Genomic DNA, 24,060 nt, shown 5'->3' with positions numbered 1-24,060 from the left:
ACACCACCAGAAGACACCGCCCAAAGTCACCACTACTTGAAGACACCATAAAATACCCTACCATTAGAAAATATCTGATCTCATCCACTCAATTTTTCCCCACTGTCTATCTCCCACTGATCGACTACCCCAAGGTTATTACCACTGTGCTGGGAGACAAGAAATAGAGAGTAGGATTAAATGGACAATTTTCTCAGTGGAAAAGGGTAAACAGTGGAGTGCCTCAGGGATCTGTACTTGGACCGGTGCTTTTTAATATATTTATAAATGATCTGAAAAGGGGTATGACAAATGAGGTGGTCAACTTTGCGGATGACACAAAATTATGCAGAGTAGTTAAATCACAAGCAGATTGTGATTAATTGCAAGAAGTCCTTGTGAAACTGGAAAACTGGGCATCCAAATGGCAGTTGAAATTTAATGTGGATAAGTGCAAGGTGATGCATATAGGGAAAAATAACCCATGCTATAGTTACTCAATGTTAAGTTCCATATTAGGTGCTACCACCAAGAAAGAGATCTAGGCGTCATAGTGGATAACACATTGAAATCGTCGGTTCAGTGTGCTGCGGCAGTCAAAAAAGCAAACAGAATGTTGGGAATTATTAGAAAGGGAATGGTGAATAAAATGAAGAATGTCATCAAATTCTGGGAAAACTGCCTTCAAAATATTGACAACCTCCTCTCCAGTCTAAATCTAATCTTAAATTCCGCAAAAACAGAACTCCTCATAATTTCACCCGAAAACAGTAACCTCACCTCAAATCCACCAACCGGCTTTCAAACTTCACAAGTAAGAGACCTAGGAGCCATCATTGATAATCGACTAAATCTAAAATCATTTATTAATCAAACCACGAAGGACTGCTTTCATAAGCTGCACGTCTTAAAAAGAATTAAATCACTTTTCCACTTCCACGATTACAGAACAGTCTTGCAATCAATAATCTTCTCGAAGTTAGATTATTGCAATTCTATTCTATTAGGTCTCCCGTCTTCCCATACTAAACCTCTTCAGATGGTTCAGAACACGGCGGCCAGAATTTTGACAAACACAAGAAGAAGAGACCACATATCTCCGATCCTCAAAGACTTACATTGGCTGCCAGTGCACTATAGAATTTTATATAAATCCATTACCACCATATACAAAGCATTCCATCAACTCTCTCCGCTTAACCTCCAAATCCCATTTAAAAAACATACCTCCACCAGACCGATCAGAGTCCTACAGAGATTCACTACAGGTTCCTCCTGCCAAAACCTTTCACCATATGACTCTTAGAGACAGGGCCTTCTCTACTGCAGGACCGACTTTGTGGAACTCCATCCCACCAGAACTGAGACAGGAACCCTGTCTTCCTACATTTAGAAAAAGACTTAAAACCTGGTTATTTATGAAAGCCTTTCCAGATACCAACTGAACTTACTTTCAATTCAAGCAACTCAACTCCGACAGAGTAATCAACAACCTTGGACAACTCCTTAATGTATTTTTCTTTTTCTAATTTGGCAGGTTGTATTACCTTGGCTATTTCTTTTTTAGCTCATTGTTAATTTCTCTTTCACCTTCTCTACAATCCAAGTTGCATTATGTCCCTGTTTTATTGTAACTGCTATCTTCCTCTTCTATCACATGTTAATGTTAAGTGTTTTTAAGTATTTATCCTTTTGTCACACACTGTTTATTGTAAACCGGCATGATGCGACTCCCATCGCGAATGCCGGTATATAAGAAATGCAAATAAAATAAAAAATAAATAATGCCTCTGTATCGCTCCATGGTGAGACCGCACCTTGAATACTGTGTACAATTCTGGTCTCTGCATCTCAAAAAAGATATAACTGTGATGGAGTAGGTACAGAGAAGGGCAACCAAAATGATAAGGGGAATGGAACAGCTCCCCTACAAGGAAAGACTAAAGAGGTTAGGACTTTTCAGCTTGGAGAAGAGACGGCTGACGAGGGATATGATAGAGGTCTTTAAATCATGAGAGGTCTGATCGGGTAAATGTGAATCAGTTATTTACTCTTTCGGATAATAGGAGGACTAGGGGGCACTCCATGAAGTTAGCGTGTGGCACATTTAAAACTAATCGGAGAAAGTTCTTTTTCATTCAACGCACAATTAAACTCTGGAATTTATTGCCAGGGAATGTGGTTAGTGCAGTTAGTATAGCTGTGTTTAAAAAAGGATTGGATAAGTTCTTGGAGGAGAAGTCCATTACCTGCTATTAAGTTCACTTAGAGAATAGCCACTGCCATAAGCATTGGTAACATGGAATAGACTTAGTTTTTGGGTACTTGCCAGGTTGATATGGCCTGGATTGGCCTCTGTTGGAAACAGGATGCTGGGCTTGATAGACCCTTGGTCTGACCCAGCATGGCAATTTCTTATGTTTCTTATGTATTTTTATTTATTTATTTAGGTTTTTTATATACCGGCATTCATGAACATGTCACATCATGCTGGTTTACATAGAAACAAGGGGTGCATAGAACAGTAGAACTAAACTTGTGCAAGGGGAAGCAGTTACAAAAAACAGGGGTAAGATAACTGGGAGAGAGAAAAAAGAGGAATGGTGGGGCGTAAAGATTTGTAAGGGGATAATTACTTAATAATGTAGACCCCCCTGAGGACACTACTTTGCTTTTATCTCCGAATCATCACTGTCTATCATGGATTCAAAAATCAAAATAGATCCAATAACAGTTAACGGAAAGAACAGTGACCTAATGAACAACAAAAACCTTAACATGGTTGATACATTTCTACACTGCACAACAATCTCCAACAACCAAAACATCAAAACTTGCTTACTGTTCACCCTACTACTGAACACTCAATTAATAACACGAGTACTCGTGACCCGTCGTCCGGGCAGGCACTCTCCTTTTGCTCCCCTTACCCCCAACAAATCAGACACGACAACTTTATGGAATTCAAATAAGGCCGCAGTTTATTAACCTAACCCGAGCCACTTTAACAATATCCAAAATGAACTTCTTCCACCTCCACCACCTGCCGCATGCCATTCTTCACTTACCATCGCGGCCCAATGGTAAGCAGCTTGGAGCCCCTCCCCCTTCACCTACCCCGCCACGTCATCAGCGAGGGTAAGCTTGCGGCCTGAGCATCGGCCCCCCCCTTGCTCTTTAGGCCTTCTCGTGCAGCAGCCCCAAACTGCACGAGCATTACCCCCCCTTGGAACGTGCCCTTCACCCTTGTAACAAATATACACCCAACTATGGCTCGGGTTTCCGCCAACTGCGACGAACCAGCATAACCGGAAAGCACAGAACAACATATGGGCGGGAGGGAGGGAAGCAAAAGCTCCTCTGCCTGCTTCAATGCCGTATCCCGCACTGACTGCTCCCAGCCCGCGTTACCCGCCTCGGTTCCTTTTTGCACCAATGACAGTGCAGCCTTTAAATTGCTGCACTGCCATTGGCCCCTTCTGTTCCTCGCTCTCCTTCCCCCTCCCCCTGTCTACCCCGGATCCCCCTCCCCCGAACTTCCGCCTACCCTGCCTCCTGCCCAATCCCGTGTTATCCTCGGCGAACCGGGATGGACCCGGTTCGCCTCCACTAACACGAGTACTCGTGACCCGTCGTCCGGGCAGGCACTCTCCTTTTGCTCCCCTTACCCCCAACAAATCAGACACAACAACTTTATGGAATTCAAATAAGGCCGCAGTTTATTAACCTAACCCGAGCCACTTTAACAATATCCAAAATGAACTTCTTCCACCTCCACCACCTGCCGCATGCCATTCTTCACTTACCATCGCGGCCCAATGGTAAGCAGCTTGGAGCCCCTCCCCCTTCACCTACCCCGCCACGTCATCAGCGAGGGTAAGCTTGCGGCCTGAGCATCGGCCCCCCCCCTTGCTCTTTAGGCCTTCTCGTGCAGCAGCCCCAAACTGCACGAGCATTACCCCCCCTTGGAACGTGCCCTTCACCCTTGTAACAAATATACACCCAACTATGGCTCGGGTTTCCGCCACCAACAAGGCAACCTAGTTGCCCTTGTTCCCCCACTGCGGCCAAACTTGTAACTGCAACCTAAGACCTTCCTCCAAGGCGTTATTGAACAAGTCCATTCCGATATCGGAAAGGTGGACCCCATCACCCAGGAAATACCCCTCCAAAACCTCCCACGACCAATCGTGGCGGATCCAAAACCCACCTTCCCGCACCAACCATTTACCAATCTGGCGATTTAACTTCTTAACACCGTGGCACCACATGGGCTCGGCCCGGTGCCGCAGACGAATGATAATGTCTGACCACCCCAATTTGGTAGACGGCAAGCGATTCATAAGGAAAGCAAGGTCTTTCCGAATGTTTTTGATGAACTCCCGGCACGTGAGCTTCCCAATGTCGTTCCCACCCAGGTGAAGGACAAGGAACCGCGGGAGTCCGAATGCCTCAACCCGGCCTTGCAAGAAGTCACAGAGGTCGCCCCACATCATACCCCCACGTCCCATCCAGCGCACAGAGCCCTCCTGTGCAGCCACGTTCAGGTGCTCCCCATACGGCTGCTTCCGGGCGTGGCGCTGCGCCCGATGAACAAACGAGTGGCCCACGATCCAAGCACAGTCTCGTGGCGGCCGGACCCCGCAGAAATCTGAAAGACAAGACACAAGCATTAACAAACACACCCAGCAACCCCCTAGCCCCCCGTCGCGTGTCGGGTCGTCCCCTCTACCGCCGCACATAACCCCTATAGATGTTCGACTTCCAGCAGCCCAAAGCACGAATTCTATCCGCCGGCCACCCCAACTCGGCCACCGCAGTGGCAGCGCCGATGCGGAAGGAATGGGAAGTATAGCGCCCCTCAGCCCACCCTAATGAAGCCACGACACGGCGCAGCACAGCCGCGAATTGAAACCGGGTTAACGGGGTCCCATCGGCATGCACGAGGAAATGCCGACCGGCGGGAGGCCGCAACGCCGCATAGGACAAGGCGGTGCTAACCGGACACGCTAAGACATGTGGGGCACGCCGGAGCGTCACCCACGCTCCTACCCCACCCTGATCCGTCTTGGAATGCCTAATGCGAAGTGTCACGCAATGCGGATAGAGACAGACGTCCCTGGCCTGTAGGCCGTCCACACCCCTGTCCGCTTTAGACCGCGCAACGAGTTCCCCCAACCGCATGGCCCCGAAGAAAGCCCAAGCGAAAGCCAGTCGGAACAACGCCGACTCGTACGCAGAATGGCAAATGCGCGGCAATTGTTCGGCGATCCGAAGGAGATCGGGAAAACGGATAGGCCGGCGCCGATCCGGCCGACGGCCCGCCCCCTTGCCCCAGCCCCCTAACAACTTCCGCACCAAAAAGCTGCGGAGCGGGCTGCCGAACCCGTTTAACTTGTGAAAGAAGGCAAAACCCGCCAACTGACTTCGGACTGAGGCCAGGGAAGAACCCTCGCGGCGAGCCCACAGAATGAAACGAGCGACATCCCCCTCCCCCCCCCCCCCCCCCCGTCCAGCCCAAGGAGAACAAAAAACGAGCCACGTATCGTCTGCCGGAGAGATATGCCTTCCAAGTGGCAGGGGCTACGGAGCGCCGGAGCAGATCCCACGTCAGGTCGTGCCAAGCTTCCAGAGGCCGACGGGCACCCGTTCCCCCAGCAGGTGTGCACCCGGAGCCGCTGCACGGAAGGCCTCCCACTTAAAACGAGAGAGAGCATCAGCGATCAAGTTCAAGGACCCGGGAACATGTCGCGCGCGGACAGTAACATTCCACCTAAGGCATAACATCACCAATTCCCGAACTAACGCCGACACGCGCGGGCACTTTGCCGCCAGCTTGTTAACCACCTGAACGACCCCCAGATTGTCGCACCACCACACCACGCGTTTGTTCGCCAAATCCGCACCCCACAGCGTAAGGGCCACCAGAATTGGGAAGAGTTCCAGGAAGGTAATGTTCTTCACCATGCCCGCCACCACCCAGTTGGTCGGCCAACACTCCGCACACCATCGGCCCCGGAAATAGAGGCCCAGGCCCTACGCCCCTGCAGCGTCCGAATACAGCTCGAGGTCCAAATTGGATACCTCCGCATCCTTATGAGGCAAATTCCATTAAAGGAAACCAGAAATTCGTCCCAGACCGCCAACTCATCCCGCACCGCCCTGGTAACCCGAATAAAATGATGGGCAGCCCAGACACCCGCCGTCCTGGCAGACAACCGACGAATAAACGCCCGGCCAATGGGGATGACCCTGCACGCGAAATTAAGGGACCCAATTAAGGCTTGCATCTGCCGCAACGTAACCTTATTCGAGCCCCGAACGATCGCGATCAACCCCTGAAGTTGTACAATCTTGTCAGAAGGCAACCGACATGACATGGCCAAGGTATCCAACTCGATGCCGAGGAAGCTCAAAGTGGTCACTGGACCTTCTGTTTTGTCCTTCGCGATAGGCACACCTAGGCGCTCAGCCGTCCGCAAAAAACCGTCTAACTGACGGCGACACGTATCGTCATCGCTAGGCCCCACAAACAGAAAGTCATCTAAATAATGGACCGACGCCGCGCAGGCAGTGTGCTCGATTGTTGCCCAATGAACGAATGTACTGAACGCCTCGAACAAGGCACAGGATACCGCACAGCCCATCGGCAGGCAGCGATCAATAAAATAGTGACCCTCAAAAGAAAAACCGAGCAACGGAAAAGAGTCCGGGTGGATAGGAAGCAGGCGGAAGGCAGATTCAATGTCTGCCTTAGCAAGGAGGGCCCCAGGGCCCGCATTGCGCACAAGGGCCACCGCGTCATCAAATGAGGCATACGTGACAGCACAGGCCTCCGGCGGGATAAAATCGTTCACGGAAGAACCGTCCGGAGAAGAGAGATTAAGAATGAGGCGGAATTTACCCGGCACCTTTTTTGGTATTACAGCCAACGGAGACAGATGCATCACCGTAAAAGGCGGCTCCGAGAAAGGGCCAGCGACCCTCCCCAAGGTGAGTTCGTCCGCCAACTTGGCCCTGACAACGGGGGCCAACCTGGAGGCCGATCGAGAATTCCGTGCTCGTCCCCCGGAACCAGGGCCACTATAAGGGATATGAAAGCCGTAACGAAAGCCATCGACTAACAACCTTGCCGCCCGCCGATTCGGATAACGCTGCAAACTCTGTAGGAGCTCCGCAAGGATCACCGGCGAGTCGGCCTTGCCGAGAACCGACCTATCACTTGGCTCCCTTACCGGCCCCAGCACCCGCTCCTTGGGGGCATCGCAGGGCAGAATGAGAGCCTCCACAGGCTGAGCACGCATGTCGGAACTTACATTCCGGGAATAAACAGGTGAGTTTATTGAACCGCCAACACACGTCGGTCCCGGCTCCCGAACTCTTGACCCCAAGGTCCGGTTTGCGCCCTGCTCCGGACCGAAAGGACTGAACCCCAGTTGCCCCAACGGAATCCGTATGAGGGAGAGTCCCACCGCCCCCCGCGCGCGAACCTCCCCTAAGAGGCGCCCCCCCTTTGTTGGTCATTTGCGTGAGCCACAGGTGAATATCCTGTGACCCCCAGGACATAAACCTGTTCCCCGCCATTTTATCCCGGAACTTCTCATCATAGTTGAGCCATGCCCAACCGTCGTAGTCCCGAAACGCCCCGAGGATGCTGTCCGCATAGGACAGCAAAGAGGCGTATTGCGTGGGGTCGAAATGACTCACTACGCTAGCCAGCCGCAGGAAACCGCGCACCCAGTTAACCACGTTCTTGGCGATACGGGGCCCTGTACCACGCCGTTTGCTATGTTTCTTATCTTTTTTGGAGCGCCGCTTGCCTCCCCGTCGACCCTCTAGTAACTTAAAGATGTTGACGAATTTGCGTTTCCTTATGCGTTTGACCAAACGCCGGGGCACCTCCTCCCACAGTTCGGACAAGGATGCCAAGGCAGGATTGCCGGCATCGCATTTGGGACCCTCATCTAGGACCGCCCGCGGACGTGCCGAACAGGTGCTGTAGTCAGAAGACGAAGAAGACGACGGGGAACTGGAGGCGACCCTAGCCCGCTTACCCCGCGCCTGTCCCCCAATACCCTCGGAAGCGTTGCTGTGCTTACCTGCAACCAGATCATCTCGGGCGACGGGACCCTCGGGCAAATCAGAAGCTGCACCACCACCGAGCCGCTGACGTCCACTCTCCCCGGATGCCAGGAAACTCTGTGCAGCATGATTCCGCCATGACTCCCGGCTGGATGGGCCCGGGAGGTCGTCCCCAGGCAGCGCAGGAACTGAAGCAGGCTGAGCCCGAGGGCCGCGCCTAACCGCGGAACGCCCGCGAACATCCAGGGGCGACTCGCAGGACGCCTGTCGGCCATGCTCCGTAGGGAGGCTGGAGACACGCACGCCGCCCGCAAGAAGCTGACCACCCACGGGGGGGGGGGAGGGGGGAGGCGGCCCCTGCTGCCAAGCTCCGAAGGGCAAAAGATCAGTAGCCTGGGCCTCGCCAGCCACAGGGAGGAACGCGTAACCCGCCCGCGCCATGCGCTCCAGGAAAGCAGAAACCACGGCTGCTTCCTGAAGGGAGCCCGGGGGGGCAGGGGGGGGGAGGATGATGGCTGCCGGACCCGAGACCCTCCGAAGGCTGGGGGACTTGTGGGCAACCACGTGGCCTGCGCGGCCTAGTAGTAACAGGCCGCGCTCTGCCCAGCTTAACTCCTGCAGAACCCTGTCTGGAGGGAGGGGGGCAACGACGCCACAAAGGAGCAGCTGAAGGGCTCGGCGAGCGCCTGGGTGTCCGGCGAGCACGAGGGCCGGCGGTCCCCCTGAGGCCCGGCGTCCGGATTGAGGGTGGGGAGGGTGGGATTCGCCCGGTCGACATGGGAGGGGGCGGCGCTAGCGGGTGGATCAGGTCGGACGGCGCCCGAGGTGGCTGTGCACGCACAACAGGAGGACTGGGAACCTCCAGCAGCGGGCGTCCCAGGAAAGTAAGGCCGGAAACGGCAGCTCCGCTCCCACGAGGGGGGTCAGATGCAGGGCCTGGCGGGGGGCGGGGAGGGGAGAGGGAGGGGGGACCCGCATCTGCCTCGGGGCCACTCTCCCCCGAGTCCGAGTAATAGGGAAGCAGGGAGGCAATGGGGGGTGCCGGAACCCGTGGGGGGGTAGGGACGGGGCCAGAGACCACCGGACCCACCGGAGGCGGAGCAGACTCCGGCCTCTCTGCCAGCGCGCGACCTGCTCTGGACCTCGCCGGTGGGCGAGAGCGCGAGCCAGACGGGGGCTTACCCTCTCCTTTTGCCTTGTTTCTCCGCATCTTCCCGGGGGCAGCGAGGGATACGAGCAGGAGCAAGCAAAAGCTCCTCTGCCTGCTTCAATGCCGTATCCCGCACTGACTGCTCCCAGCCCGCGTTACCCGCCTTGGTTCCTTTTTGCACCAATGACAGTGCAGCCTTTAAATTGCTGCACTGCCATTGGCCCCTTCTGTTCCTCGCTCTCCTTCCCCCTCCCCCGAACTTCCGCCTACCCTGCCTCCTGCCCAATCCCGTGTTATCCTCGGCGAACCGGGATGGACCCGGTTCGCCTCCACTTAAAAAAAAAAAAAAACCTGGATAAATGACAAGGACAATGTACTCTTAAACCAATTATCTCATCCTAACTACGATCTATTCCATATTCCATGACAAAAAAGGAAAGGTGGGGGCCTACTAATAATCCTCATAAAAGAAGTCAAATTAACACTAAAGAAAATCGAAATTTACCCTCCATGTGAAGTAGCTATCTTAAACTCAAAACAAATTAATATCAGATTGGTATACTGCCCACCTGGCTTACTCCAGAAAGATTGCTCACTCGTTATTGAACTCTTCACAAAAGAATTCCGTACTCCAGAAACAACAATAATCTTAGGAGACTTTAATCTACACGTAAATGTTTCACTAAGATACCCCACTTGTGACTTGTTCCTTGATGCAATGGAGGCCTTAGGATGGACTCAATACATCTCTGAAGCAACACACAAAGCTGGCAACACATTTGATTTAATAATACAAATCCTAATTACTATTATAAGTACTAAACACAAGACAATTCCATGGTCTGACTACCATCTTATCAAAGCTGATCTTAATCTATAAAAAAATTTATAACGAAAAACTCTGATATGAAAAACATCATAACATTCAGAAAGAAAATAAAAATAGATACGCTAACGAAAGCATTAAAGGTCAAAATTAATGATTTAAACCTAAGCAGCTGCTACGATGCATTTAATTCTTGGGAAAATATGATCAAAGAAATTGCAGATGAACATAGCCCTATATAAACAAAAATAAAGAAAATCAGAGAAAATTGAAACCCTGGTATAATGAAAAACTGAGTCCAAAAAAACATTAAGAAAACTAGAAACAAGATGACAAAAATCCCCCTACTGATGAATCACTTATAAGATACAAATTTCTCCTATCCCATTACAGAACATTAACAAACAAATCAAAAAAACAATATTACACAAAACAGATACATGGAATAATTTTCGACTCAGAACTTTTTTTTGAGACATTTAAGAGTCTAATTAAAGATCCTTCACATCAATTTTACAAAAACTTCATGTAATGATTATGCAACAGCACTAACAGAAAAAATCAAGATGCTGAAACAACAAATCATTTATTCCTACCCTCTAATAGCAACAGAAGATCTATCTGCACAAGATAAATAAATGGTCATCATTTGACAGAGTATCGAAACTGGAGATAAGCAAAATTACTAAAACCTGCTACACATCCCCTTGACCCGATACCAGCCACCCTCCTAAAATAAGTAACCCCAACAATCACAATGCTAGTAAGCCTCACCCTTGAGGAAGGTTATATGCCCCAAGGCTGAAAACAGGCAGTTGTAAAACCAATTTTAAAAAATAAATCTGGAAGACCTGATGATTGGAAGTACTACCATCCGATCTCCAGCTTAATCTTCATGGCGAAAATTCTTGTAAAAGCAGTCCTTAGCCAACTGGAAAATCATCTTGAAGATAATAAGACACTTTATCCTAACCAATTATGGATTCTGGAAAAAAACACTCAACCGAAACTCTTCTTCAATCCTTAACTGATCCTATTTTACGAGGTTTTACCTCAAACAAATCATACTGCCATTAGCAATGGTTACATGGAATAGACTTAGTTTTTGGGTACTTGCCAGGTTCTTATGGCCTGGATTGGCCACTGTTGGAAACAGGATGCTGGGCTTGATGGACCCTTGGTCTGACCCAGTATGGCATTTTCTTATGTTCTTATGTTCTTACTGCTTAGTCCTAATTGATCTAACAGCTGCCTTTGACATTGTTGACCATAACCTGCTATGCCAATAGTTGGAAAACATCGGGATAGATGGAAATGTGCTAAAATTAATTTGCTAAAACGGTTCAACTATTTCCTTATAGATAGATCATTCTAAGTAAAACTTGGCACTTGTCCGACACCTTCCAAAGCACTATTGGTATGCAACAGGCCTGGGTTTAAACGTCTTCCTATATGCAGATGATCTACAATTCTATATCCCTCTAACTAAATAATTTGAAAACACAACATCTTTATTTCTGAATATATGTTTAAAATAAAAGAAAAAATAGGTCACTGGAAACTATAAATGAATACCCCCCCTCCCCAAATTGAAATAATCTGGTTAAGCCGCAACCTACAAAAAACTATACCCCAGGGATAGATTTCGGAAGTTGCCAAGTATCCCCTGCAACCCAAGTGAGAGATCTAGGGGTCCAGTGATGACAATCTTACAATGAAAGCCCACATAAGCAAACTCAGAAATCAACCTAAAACAACACATATCTATAAAAGTAAGGGAAGGCTACGCAAAACTTATGATCCTCAAAAGATTAAAACCGTTACTTACACCTGCCCACTTCAGAACAGTGCTGCAAAAACTAGTTTTTTTCCAGCACCGACTACTGCAATGCACTTTTACTAGGACTCCCAAATACAACGCTAAGATCGCTCCAAATACTACAAAATACTGCAGCCAGAATACTGACTGGAAAAAGGAGGAGGGACCACATAACTGAAACTCTAGCAGAATTACATTGGTTACCCATCGAATACAGGATAAAATACAAAGCCTTATGTACCATACATAAACTAATATATGATAAAGAAGCAGACTGGCTAAACACAGCTTTACGAGTACACGTCCCACAAAGAAACCTTCGCTCAGCAAACAAAGCACCACTAACAATCCCTTCAGTAAAGTCAGCAAAACTAACCCAATTGAGAGAAAGGGCTTTATCATTGGCTGGGCCCATACTATGGAACACGATGCCCCCTGAACTCAGATTACAGAATAATCTCAAAACTTTTAGGAAAAATTTAAAAACATGGCTCTTTAAAAAAGCCTTTCCTAAAGAGACCGGAGGATGGGGAAAGTACAGGAACATGCAGAAGAGCATGAACACAACGCTACTCTCATAAAGTGCATGAGAATACATTATTCAATCTAAAACTAAAGTAAAACTATAAATGAAGAGTACCTACTAGTACACCCGGACAAGACCAACATTACTCAAATATTGACTTTTATTTATGAAAATTGTAACCGAAACTTATTGGTACCTGTTAGAATGTACGATAATCCACACCTACCTACATTAATTTATGTGCCTATTTGTGAACCGTTGCGATCCTATATAACTTAGCGACGGTATAGAAAAGATTTTAAATAAATAAATAAAATAAAACTGATTAGATCTGGTTTCCCCAAGCTGCGGATTTTGAGTCGACTGAAACCTCTACTAAGCGCAATAGATTTCAGAATAGTTTTACAATCTCTCATTTTCTCAAACCTCGATTACTGTAATTCATTACTTCTTGGTCTTCCGACTAAGTCACTTAAACCCCCTGCAACTACTGCAAAATGCCCCTGCTAGACTATTATCTGGTGCAAGAAGATTTGACCACATCACCCCAATTCTGATGGCTGTACACTGGCTTCCTGTACAGTCAAGAGTACATTATAAAGTTCTAACTATAATATACAACAACATTATCCTGAACAATAACGATCTGCTGAGAATATCATTCAAACCTCACATCCCCCCGAGAACTCTCAGATCACAGAACAAAGGCCTAGAAATTCCAAACTTAAGAGGCTCTCATCTAGCACTAACTAGAGATAGAGTGATCTCCATTGCTGGCCCAAAACTATGGAATTCCATGCCAGAAGAACTTTGAACATTAACAGATAAAAAGAAATTCAAAAGCGACTTAAAAACGCCTTCTACTTGACTGAAACACAAAGTTCCCCATGACTCAGATAATATAAATAATTCTTGAACATTCTCCTCCCCCCTCGCTAACCCTTTAATCTAGCTCCGTTTCTATGTTAGAAATCTACCATTGTATTAATTCCGTTTTATGAATGTCTATCAACCTTGAAACACACATTTTATGTATGAATGTTCTACCTGTAAACTGTTATGAACTAGTGGTTCTCACATGGAATGACGGTATAGAAAACATTTAAATAAATAAATGCCTTGTCCCATAGCAACTTGGAATTTACCTGATGTTAAACAAAAATAAATAGCATACTGCAGTGACCCCCATTCCCCTCTCTGCCCATGCCTATATCCCTTTCCTGGCCCTTCCCCCCCAGCTTATTATCTCACTGCTCCCCTCAGACCTATTGCTGGGCTGCCCAGTGCCCTGGCCAATAGGTAGTATGGCTGATGGGGGGGGGGGGGGGCAGGGGTCAGGCAGTGTTTCCTTGGATGACCTGACTGGCCAGCTGAGCCAGCAGCCACAAGGGGCTAAGGAGTGCTTGTTCCAGGACAGTGGTGGCATGCAGCCCTGGTGGCCAACCCCTGATAAGGTGTGTTAGTGCCCCCTGGGCAGTTGTTTGCCTCTTCTGACAGCCCTGCTTCTCCTCTTTTCCCCCCTTCCCCTGCCCAGCATGCTTCTGACCTTCTGAGATCTTGTATGAACGAGAGAGGGAGCATGTATGAGTGAATGTGTTTGTGTGTGACAGAATGAATGTGTACGTATATGAGAGGGAGCACGTATGAGTGAATGTGTTTGTGTGTGACAGAATGAATGTGTATGTGTATGAGAGAGGGAGCACCTATGAGTGAATGTGTTTGTGTGTGACAGAATGAATGTGTATGTGTATGAGAGGCACACAGGAAAACGTTTGTGCCAACCACCACACCCCCATATAATCCAAGAGAGAATAATTGGGGAGCAGTTGAGTGGCAAGGGGTCCCCTTCATTGTCCAGAGACGCTGGAAGAGAAATTGTTGCCTGTGTGCAATCCATTATTGCCCTTTAATGCATAATATGGAACAATATGCCTTTAGAAATCAGATTGCAAAGAAACATAAAAACTTTCACAAAATATTTAAAAACCTGGCTATTTAAGCAAGCATAGCACAGAGAGAATGGAGAGGAGAACCCTGGGAAATGTAGGATGCGGTCATTCGAACTCCCACACACACCTTTTTACTTAATGCGTGTGTTTCTCATTTTATTTTTTTTCTTTCTTTCTTTTTTCTTTCAACAACAAAGGACTAGAGTTAAGTAGTATTTTATCTTATAACTGATACAGATAGAACTGGACATGACTTATCACACCCACCAATTAATATTTATTATGAAACAGTTACAGTATTTTGATGGCACCTGTTTAGTTGATATAATTTAAGACATTTTATGCAACATGAAGTTATGTGCCCTATTGTGAACCATTGTGATGGCATCTGGCTTAACAACGGTATAGAAAAGATTTTAAATAAATAAATGCATACAGAGATACAGTGTTTAGGCACTTCCCTGGCAGGATTTCAAATTTATGCAAATGAAGGACACCATCTCTCTTCTCCCCGCCCCCTGGTCCTCAAGTGTCCAGTCGTGGTCTGTGCAAATGTTGGTGACCTTATTTGGGACCTATGCACCCTTCTCTGCTGCTGTAACACACAGTGGATGCTTCTAGCAGCAATAATGAGTCCCCTTTGGTGTAAGAGGGAGTCTGAAACCTGGCAGCTGCCTTATTCTGTCTCTGTATACTGTCGTGAAGTGAAGCCCGCCACAAGGAAGGGATTTTTATCTTTTAAATGATGCCCTTGTCTGTCTAATTGTTTGTGGAGCCGAATTCTTGCCCCTTTTTCCGTTGTTCCGTCATGCTGAGATAAAAGGTCACGTCGTCGCCGAAAGCCTTTGGGTGAGTCATGCTATGCTGCTGATGCTCTCTAATTAATTTCTCACATGCACGAAGAGCCAGCCGTAGCCAGCTTGCAAATTACTGCAGTCGCACTGTGGCACAGAATTCTGCTTCCAAGTGCAAGAGACTTTTCTTTTCCGGTAAAGATAAATATGTAGTTGCCCGACTCGGATAGAGGGCAAACGAGATGGTGGTAGACGTTCTTGAAGGAAAACGTCCGCTACTGCCTGGGCGTTGCTGCCCCCCCGATTTACTGGATAAAATGTTGCCCTGGCACCAGTGTGCGCCTTGAGTTCTTGAGTGCTTCAGTGGTGCCTAGGAAGCAATGTGTAAAGTCAGTAGGTTGAGGGCCTTATTCAATGGGTTTCTATCCTTCCCTCCCCGAAGGTATCACAGCTGTAACACAATGGGCACTGGCAGCCACTTCCAAGGGCAGTGACTAACAGACTTGCATCTCCTGTATGGAATATATGATGATGTGGCACTCTAGTGACGGGGCCTTTGGGTTGTCTGCGCGAGGCTGCTCTACAATTTCTACCTCATACCTGTCGACACACCGTTACAGAAACTAAAACTTGAGAAGTGTTTTCTCTCCCGCTGATGCTGCCAGACAGTAGGATAGAATGATTTCTGCTAATTGCCTGACTGTGATCTCTAGAAAAAACACATCCTAAGCATTATAATTTATTTTCTCTGTGCAGTAACCTAATATATTGCCAGTAAGATTGTGGCTAGTGGATATGAGGTGGAAGTAACAGCGAATCTCTATACTGAGGTAGTGGCACGGTGACATTTCTCACTGGGGTTTGCTCAGTTACGTTTCCTGTGTACACCTAACCCAGTTTACATTTCATTGCTCTGTGTGTCTGTGTGTGTGTTTGCCCAGTGCAGTAGCAATTTTGCTTTCTCTGTCAGAACTGCAACTTGCGTTGCCGATGTCGGTGAGAAATTCCTGTTTAATATGTATGCGAGTGAAAGAGCAGCATGTCGGTGCCTCACGCCGAGTTCTGAGAAACCAGAAACGAGGGAAAATATTGTCAAGCAGAAAAGCTCAGAACATCGCAGCTTGATAGTTTTGTAGAAAACTGGGCAAGTGTCCAGAAATCTCCAGAAAGGGCGCTCATATGGTGTGTATGTAGGGAATTCATTACCGAGATAATTTGTGCGCACAAGCACACATGGAAGCCAGCTTGCTGAGTGAGTCCCAACCCTGTGTCCTCCATTATAGGGCTCTGAAGGCAAAACCTTGCACCCCTATAATGTATGTATTTATTTATTTATTAGGTATTTTATATACCGTCGTCCAAAATAAGATCACAACGGTTTACAAGATCCGCTTTCAGTTACTGGGTCAACATCCCATTCTGCTTCAGTGTTAATAATCTAGGTCAGTATAAAAGCAGGTTATAATTATACATAGTCCAGTTCATCTCAACAGCAAATGCCTGTTGTGGAATTATAACCTAAGATTTCCATTTCATTATCTTTCATGTTTAACTAGGGATATATTTACCAATGCTCAATCTGTTCGCATAGTCTAAGGTTCGCTCAGTGATGTTATCGGCATACGTTAGATCATATGCTTTTCTAAAGAGCCATGTTTTCAGTTCTCGTTTGAAACTCTTTCTTTCCGTAATCTGGCGTAGGGACTCTGGAAGAGAATCCCATAGTTTAGAGCCCACTATGGGAAAACGTTCGGTCTCTTATCTGTGTTAGGTGTGCGTTCCGTGTTGTAGCACCTTTAGAAGCCTTTTGTTTTGCGATCTTAAGGCTTTCTGTGGGTTGTAGGCTTGAAGAGTTTCTCCTGTTAAACATGGATTAATGTTGTTGATGATATTAAAAATCAGAGTTAATACTTTATAATGAATTCTGGATTGTACTGGAAGCCAGTGTGGAGCTATCAGCGATGGGGTGATGTGGTCAAATTTCCTTGTTCCTGGTAAGAGTCTAGCTGAGCATTTTGTAGTAACTGTAGTGGTTTTAGTAATCCTGAGGGTAAGCCTAGTAATAGGGAGTTGCAGTAATCTATGTTTGAAAATATTAATGTTTGTAAAACAGTGCGGACGTCCTGAATTGTTAGCAATGGGTTCAGCCGGTGTAGTATTCTCAGCTTGGTGTATCCTGATTTAATTAATTTGCTGTATGTATCCGTCCAGATTGAGGCATGGTGAAGATGCTGTGTCCCTAGTCTCCTCTTCCTGCTGGTCCCCGCTGCCTAACCCTGCTCCTCAAAGCAGGGCTAGGGGGAAGTGGAGCAACGGAAAGTAATGGGAGTGTGTCCCCTCCCACTGCTGTGGGAAATCTTCAAATCCTCTCCCTTGCAGGCCACTGACCACTACCCCTTACCACTACTAATACGACTACTGCTAGTACGCAACACTTCTGTAGTGCTACTCGACACACACAGTGCTGTATATAAACATATAAGAGACATTTCCTGCTCAGTAGAGTTTACAGTCTAATCAAGACAGGTGCACAGGAGAAAAGACTGGGAATTTCATTTACGACCATGGTAAAAAAACTAATGAGGCTTTCAGCAGGACAATTAAGATTTAAAAGCTGTTTCAAAACGGTGGGTTTTTAGGTGAGATTTAAATAAGGCCAGAGAGGGAGCAAGACCAACCAGCTCAGGAAGTTTCTACCATGCAGCCAGGTGGAAAGCATGAAATCAGGGGAGAGGAGACGGATGTAGATAGGAGTGACTTGCCTGATGAGTGGAGTGCACGAGGAGAGCTGTAGAGAGAGGTAAGAGGATGCGAGGGCAGTGAGGTGCTGCAGAGGAAATGCTCTTGTACCAGAGCAAGAGGAACCAATATACAGGCCGATTCAGTAAACCGCGCGGGAGAACCGGCGCTCCGAGGCGAGCACCCGCTCTCTCAACGCGCGCCCAGGCCACTCTCCTGGGCACGCGCTAATAAGGAGGCAGCGGCTGTCAGCGGGTTTGACAGCCGACGCTTAATTTTACTGGCATCGGTTGTCGAACCCGCTGACAGCCACGGGTTGGAACACGGACGTCGGCAAAATTGAGCGTCCGTTTTTCAACCTGCGGGCCGCAGGCAGATTTTTTTTTTTTAAAGATTTTTAAATTATTTTTTATTTTTGGGGCATCCAACTTAATATCGCTATGATATTAAGTCGGAGGGTGTACAGAAAAGCATTTTTTTTTCTGCTTTTCTGTACACTTTCCCGGTGCTGGCCGAAATTAACTCCTGTGGCTTGGCTGCCCGTTTTACTTTCTGTATCGAGCGGGACTAACTAATAGGCTCATCATTATAAGAATTTGTATTTGCTATTTATATAATAGTCTCATCATTATAAGAATTTGTATTTACTATTTATATTTATTATTTAGCCATTAACATTGTTCTGTTACCACTTGATACTATTTCTCTCCTTTACCTCAAACTCTAAGTTCCTACTAAGTTACCCATGTTATTTATACCCAATTGTTGGATGTAATTGTATATTTGTTTAATTGTTCAATCTGTTTGATGTAATTTTCTGTTCCTTGTTCTGTGTAAACCGAAGTGGTATGCACAAGTGCATGAACTCCGGTATATAAAAGCCTTTAAATAAATAAATAAATAAATAAATCAATCAACATGCGGTATAAGGGGTAATAATAGCGCGTCAAAAACGTGCGTCCAAACGGGGGCTAACGGTGCACTCGGCCTGAGCGCACCGTACTGAATCGGCCTGATAGTGATTGGAGAAGAGGGGGTTTATACGGGTGTAGTGACTTTGGCGATAGGTAAGTCATGCAGCTGACTTTAGGATAGATTGTAGGGGAGAGAGGTGTCGCACTGGGAGACCTGTGTTGAGCAAGTTGCAATAATCTAAGCGGGAGGTGATGAGAGAGCGGAAAGGGTTCTGGTAGCATGTTCCGAAAGGAGGAGGTGGATTTTGGTGATGTTGTAGAGAAAGAAATGGCACATTTTTGCAGTGTTTTGAATATGTTTAGCGAGAGAGAGGAATCAAAGATGGCTCCAAGGTTTTTGGCTGAGGGGACTGGGAGGACGACCTTGTTATCCACAGAAATAGAGAAAGGAGGAAGAGGGGAGGGGTGGGCTTGGGGAGAAAGATAAGGCGCTCTGTCTTGACCACGTTGATTTAAGGTAGCAGTGGGACATCAAGGCAGTAATGTCAGACAATCAGGCAGAGAGATCTGGGACTGGATTCCTGATGACATTTCTGGTGTGGAGAGGTAAAGCTGGGAATCCTCAGCATTAAGATGATATTGAAAGCCCCCTCCCCTTACACTTCCTATGGTGACCATGGGAGAGCATCAGGCAAGATAGAGAAAGGGCAGTCTGCCCTGCACCCTATCTCCCACGCCCTCCCCGCATTACCTGTCCTATAACCCCCTCTGCAGGTTGATAGTCCACACTTCCTCCCAGGCCACTTTTCTGTACATCACCACCCCCGTCTCCCTTTGTACGCTTTCTGTGCTACTGCCTCATCTCTCCTGCATCTTCTGTCACATCTGTGCTGAGGAGTTTTACTGCTATTATGTTTTTTTTTCTGGTGAACTGGGTGCTGGTGGGACGTGCTGAAGCCAGACGCCTCCATTTATCTTTAGAGCAGGGAGAATGGCAGTGCAGACTTCCCTGTCCTGCCCGGGTTAATTCAGTCCCCCATCACTGTACGAACACCGACCACAAGGGTGATAATTGGATGTGGATGCTTGCTCACTGTTATGGGGACTGAAACAAGCAACTGCATTTCAGAGAGGCCACCAGATCTCAGCTGGTGTCCTAGAGGTGGAAGGCTCTGTAACCCTGTCCCCCTGAACCGACCCAGTCCCCCAGGCCCACCTTCCTGTGCTCAGTGGCAGAAAGAGTTTATATATTCTGTGCGTTGAAAGGGCACAGAGCGCTTTGTGATCGAGAGGCTGCACATGTGGCCTTTTAACTAATGAAAACTGGGGACTTTATAAATTGTTTTCTCTCCCCATCTGAGTGCTGCCGTCTCCGTTCCAGGTGAAACTCTGCGCGGTTTTCCATCGCTGGAAGTGGAGCCCTTGCCGAAGGCCGTGATTCACACCTTTGCTGCCCAGTTTGAAAGCACCTCCGCACATCTGGCAGACATTCCAGATGCTGAGCTGTCCATGGTGGATTCCAAATTGGTGAACAGTCTGATGCCCTTCCAGAGGGAAGGAGTGAAGTAGGTTCTGGGTTTGTGTTACCAGATCTTCTGTGGCTTTGCTTGTTCTTTTCTGGATCAATGTAGAATAAAGAAGTATTTACTTACAGTAGATTCAAGAATCTCTTAGATGTGCATGATAGAAAGCGCTTTACAGCACTTAGCAGATACTAGGAGGACTGCGACTGCTGGGGTAGAATGAGGCATAAAATGCCCGGGGCAGGGGTCAGAATATACCTGTGGCACTGAGGGTATCTTTACAATTAGTTTGGACTCTTCTTGTAAACCTAAAGGGGCTTTTTAAATATTTCCTGTTGTAAAAGGAAAAGATCCAGCCTTACTGCTGCATTAAAACAAAAATCAATCACAGCAATCTCCACACAGGAAATAATGAGAAATCACCCTAACCAACCAAACAACGCTTCCTTAACAACCGATATGGCTGCTCATATGTATCAAGATATTCTCACAGGTCAAGCAGGATGGTAGTCCTCACATATGTTTATTTTGCACTCCTGTTTCATGTGAACCAGCATGATGGGACTATTGTCTTGAATGTTGGTATATAAAAAACTTAAATAAATAAAAAATAAATAAAATATGGGTGACATCACAGGCCCTAAAATCTGGAATTCATTGCCAGCCGCCTTACGCACTCAACCGAACCCCAAGATATTCAAAACGAACCTAAAAACCTGGTTATTCTTGTGTTACCTTATACTTATTTTACATACATTATCCACATAGTTCAACTCCTATTAGTTATTGATGTTAACAGTTCTTTGTAAAGCATATATGCTGCATTTCCTGTTCTCTGTAAACCGATGGGATGTTCCCAAGGAATGTCGGTCTAAAAAAAGACTTAAAATAAATTAAATAAGTAAATAAAGCATTTGAGGAGTCACAATAAGATAGCATCCGAACAACACACTGTATACTCCTGCCCAGTATGAACCTTTTAATCATTATTCTTATCGTCTTTTATTTTTACTTTTAACAAGTAATATATCTTGTTTTAGTTTGTAATATGTATTTTTATGTATTGTTTTTTTATATAATTTCTTTTATTTATAATCCTTTACGCAATTGTTTATATTTCTTGTTCCTAGTGAACCGTTACGATGGCTTGTCTGAATGACGGTATAGAAAAAAATAAATCATTTCTTGCCTTCCAGCTTTGCTGTGTCCAGGGAAGGTCGCCTGCTTCTGGCTGATGACATGGGCTTGGGAAAGACTATTCAGGCAATCTGCATCGCTGCATATTATCGGAAGGAGTGGCCGCTGCTGGTTGTGACTCCGTCATCCGTCAGGTTCACATGGGCAGAGGTACCGCAGGCGGGCCTTATTCATTTTCACAGAGCTGCTTGGGAGGGAGAGCAGAGGGTCCCATTCCCCACCGCTCTAGCATCCTCCTGATTATCGTTAATCAACCCTTAGTCTGACTACCCACTTGGCAGCTGCATGGTTTGCATTGTCGTTTGATAGTGCTGTAGTGAGAAGTGTAGGCTGAAGGATCTGTGTGTGACTTTGTACCGATCCAGGTCCAACATACAGCACTCGGCTGCTAACTGCCACTGCTTATTACCAGCATCAGTGGCGTGGGATTTATTTAATGTTTAGGTACTTAAGAACATAAGAAAATGCCATACTGGGTCAGACCAAGGGTCCATCAAGCCCAGCATCCTGTTTCCAACAGTGGCCAATCCAGGCCATAAGAACCTGGCAAGTACCCAAAAACTAAGTCTATTCCATGTTACCATTGCTAATGGCAGTGGCTATTCTCTAAGTGAACTTAATAGCAGGTGATGGACTTCTCCTCCAAGAACTTATCCAATCCTTTTTTAAACACAGCTTTTCTTTTTTTTTTTTATTTTATTTTTATTGAATTTAATGGGATATACATATATTAACAATGTCATTCAGAAAAAATAGAAAACAGATAATAAATTTCACAATCATAGGAAAGGTATCTATAAAAGTAACCATTTCTTTCTAATATTATAAGAATAAACGGGGAACAAATTATTAAAGCAGTTCAAAAAGAAATAATCATAATATTCAGTTACAGCACTGTGACATATACCATCTAACTTATATACCAACTCCCTTGAAATTATATTAGGAGTGGGAATCTAGATATATCCGTAATTGCTCAGGATCTGAAAAAATGTATCTGTTATTCTGATAAATCAAAATACATCTACAAGGGAATCTTAAAAAAAATTTAGCACCCCTGGATGTTACTTCCCTCTTCATCATCAAAAAATATTTTCTTTTCCCCTGCATACTCTTAGTAATATCCGGAAATACCCTCACTTGTTGACCGTAGAAAAGGGTACTATGATTTCGAAATGATAATCGCAATATGGTATCTCTATCAGATATTAATGTAAACGTCACCAAAAGTGTTGCAGTAGTCTCTATCTTGGTCTCAAAAGATTTTTCTAAAATGTCTGTTAAATTGCCAGAAGAAATTTGTTCAGGATCTTGTTTCTTCTTCTTTTCTTCTACCTTGGCTGGTAGATAGAATATTTTAGAAATTGTTGGTATAGTCTCCTCTGTTAATCCTAGGATATTAATCAAGTAACTTTTAAGGAGATTTTGAGATGACATCCACCTCGTCTTAGGGAAATTGAGGAACCTTAAATTGGTTCTTCTTAATTCATTTTCAATAAACTCCATTCTTTTCATAGTTATATTATCAGATTTTATTAAGTTGAACTGAACTTCTTTAACTTCCTTAATTTCTGTTTCAGCCTCTTTCAAAGTAGATTCCAATGTTTGAATTTTATTTTCCATTGTCTGTACTTTATTGAAATTTTGTTGCACAGCAATAGTTAAATCATTAATAGCTCTGTTCATATTCACTATTGCCTTCCAAATTTCTTCCAGCGTTATCTTTTCTGGGGTTTCTAATGGTATATTGACAATTATGTGTATTCCATTTCCCTTACCTCCTTCTTCCAAGGGGCCTGCATCGCCCTCCATGTGCCGATCTTCCTCATTCTTTCCCTTGGAGCCCTGTTGATTCGGGCTCTCCGAAGCAGACAGGTGATCACCATCGCTTCTCAGGGTACTAGAAACTTTTGGAATCGCTTGTTCCTTCGGCAACGATTGCAGCTGTTTTCTCCCCTCTCCTTCTGGGGGTTTGTATGGCTGTGCTGGCATTGTTGGCGCCCCGGGGCTGAGGGATGTCTCATCAGCCTGAGCGTCCGACGGCTGCTCTCCGCCGGGGTCACTCGCGGCTCCTCCTTCCGGTTTATGGTACATGTCTCCGAAAGCCTCCTCGATTCTCGGCTGTCTAAGTCCAGTATTTGGCGTAGAGGTAAGATTCTCACGAATTTTTGCTTTTCTCTTAGTGTGGGGCATTTTCCACCAGCAAATATTTCCAGGAAAAGGAGTAAGAGAAAAGTTAGTCTAAGAGGCTCAGAGAGTCGAGTTGCTCGCGTTCACAGTGCGGCAGCCATCTTTGTTCTCAAACACAGCTTTTCTAACTGCACTAACCACATCCTCTGGCAACAAATTCCAGAGTTTAATTGTGCGTTGAGTAAAAAAAAACTTTCTCCGATTAGTTTTAAATGTGCCCCATGCTAACTTCATGGAGTGCCCCCTAGTCTTTCTACTCTCCGAAAGAGTAAATAACCGATTCACATCTACCCGTTCTAGACCTTTCATGATTTTAAACACCTCTATCATATCCCCCCTCAGCTGTCTCTTCTCCAAGCTTAAAAATCCTAA

The 24,060-nt window shown here is 46.2% G+C and overlaps 1 protein-coding gene across 2 annotated transcripts in view; it reads left to right on the top strand.

Moving 5' to 3' along the window:
• The window catches only part of SMARCAL1 (SWI/SNF related, matrix associated, actin dependent regulator of chromatin, subfamily a like 1), a 192,129-nt gene that overhangs the window by 58,301 nt on the left and 109,768 nt on the right, over positions 1–24,060 (top strand). For both annotated transcript variants that reach the window (XM_029605117.1, XM_029605118.1), the window contains exons 6-7: positions 20,160–20,343; positions 21,498–21,648. In XM_029605117.1, the coding sequence (XP_029460977.1) occupies positions 20,160–20,343; positions 21,498–21,648 (335 nt within the window). The remainder of the gene's footprint in view (positions 1–20,159; positions 20,344–21,497; positions 21,649–24,060) is intronic.

This window comes from Rhinatrema bivittatum, chromosome 6 (assembly GCF_901001135.1).
Source record: "Rhinatrema bivittatum chromosome 6, aRhiBiv1.1, whole genome shotgun sequence".
NCBI lineage: Eukaryota > Metazoa > Chordata > Amphibia > Gymnophiona > Rhinatrematidae > Rhinatrema > Rhinatrema bivittatum.
The sequence above is the reverse complement of the archived record's forward strand: the minus strand, read 5'-3'. Positions and strand labels throughout refer to the sequence as shown.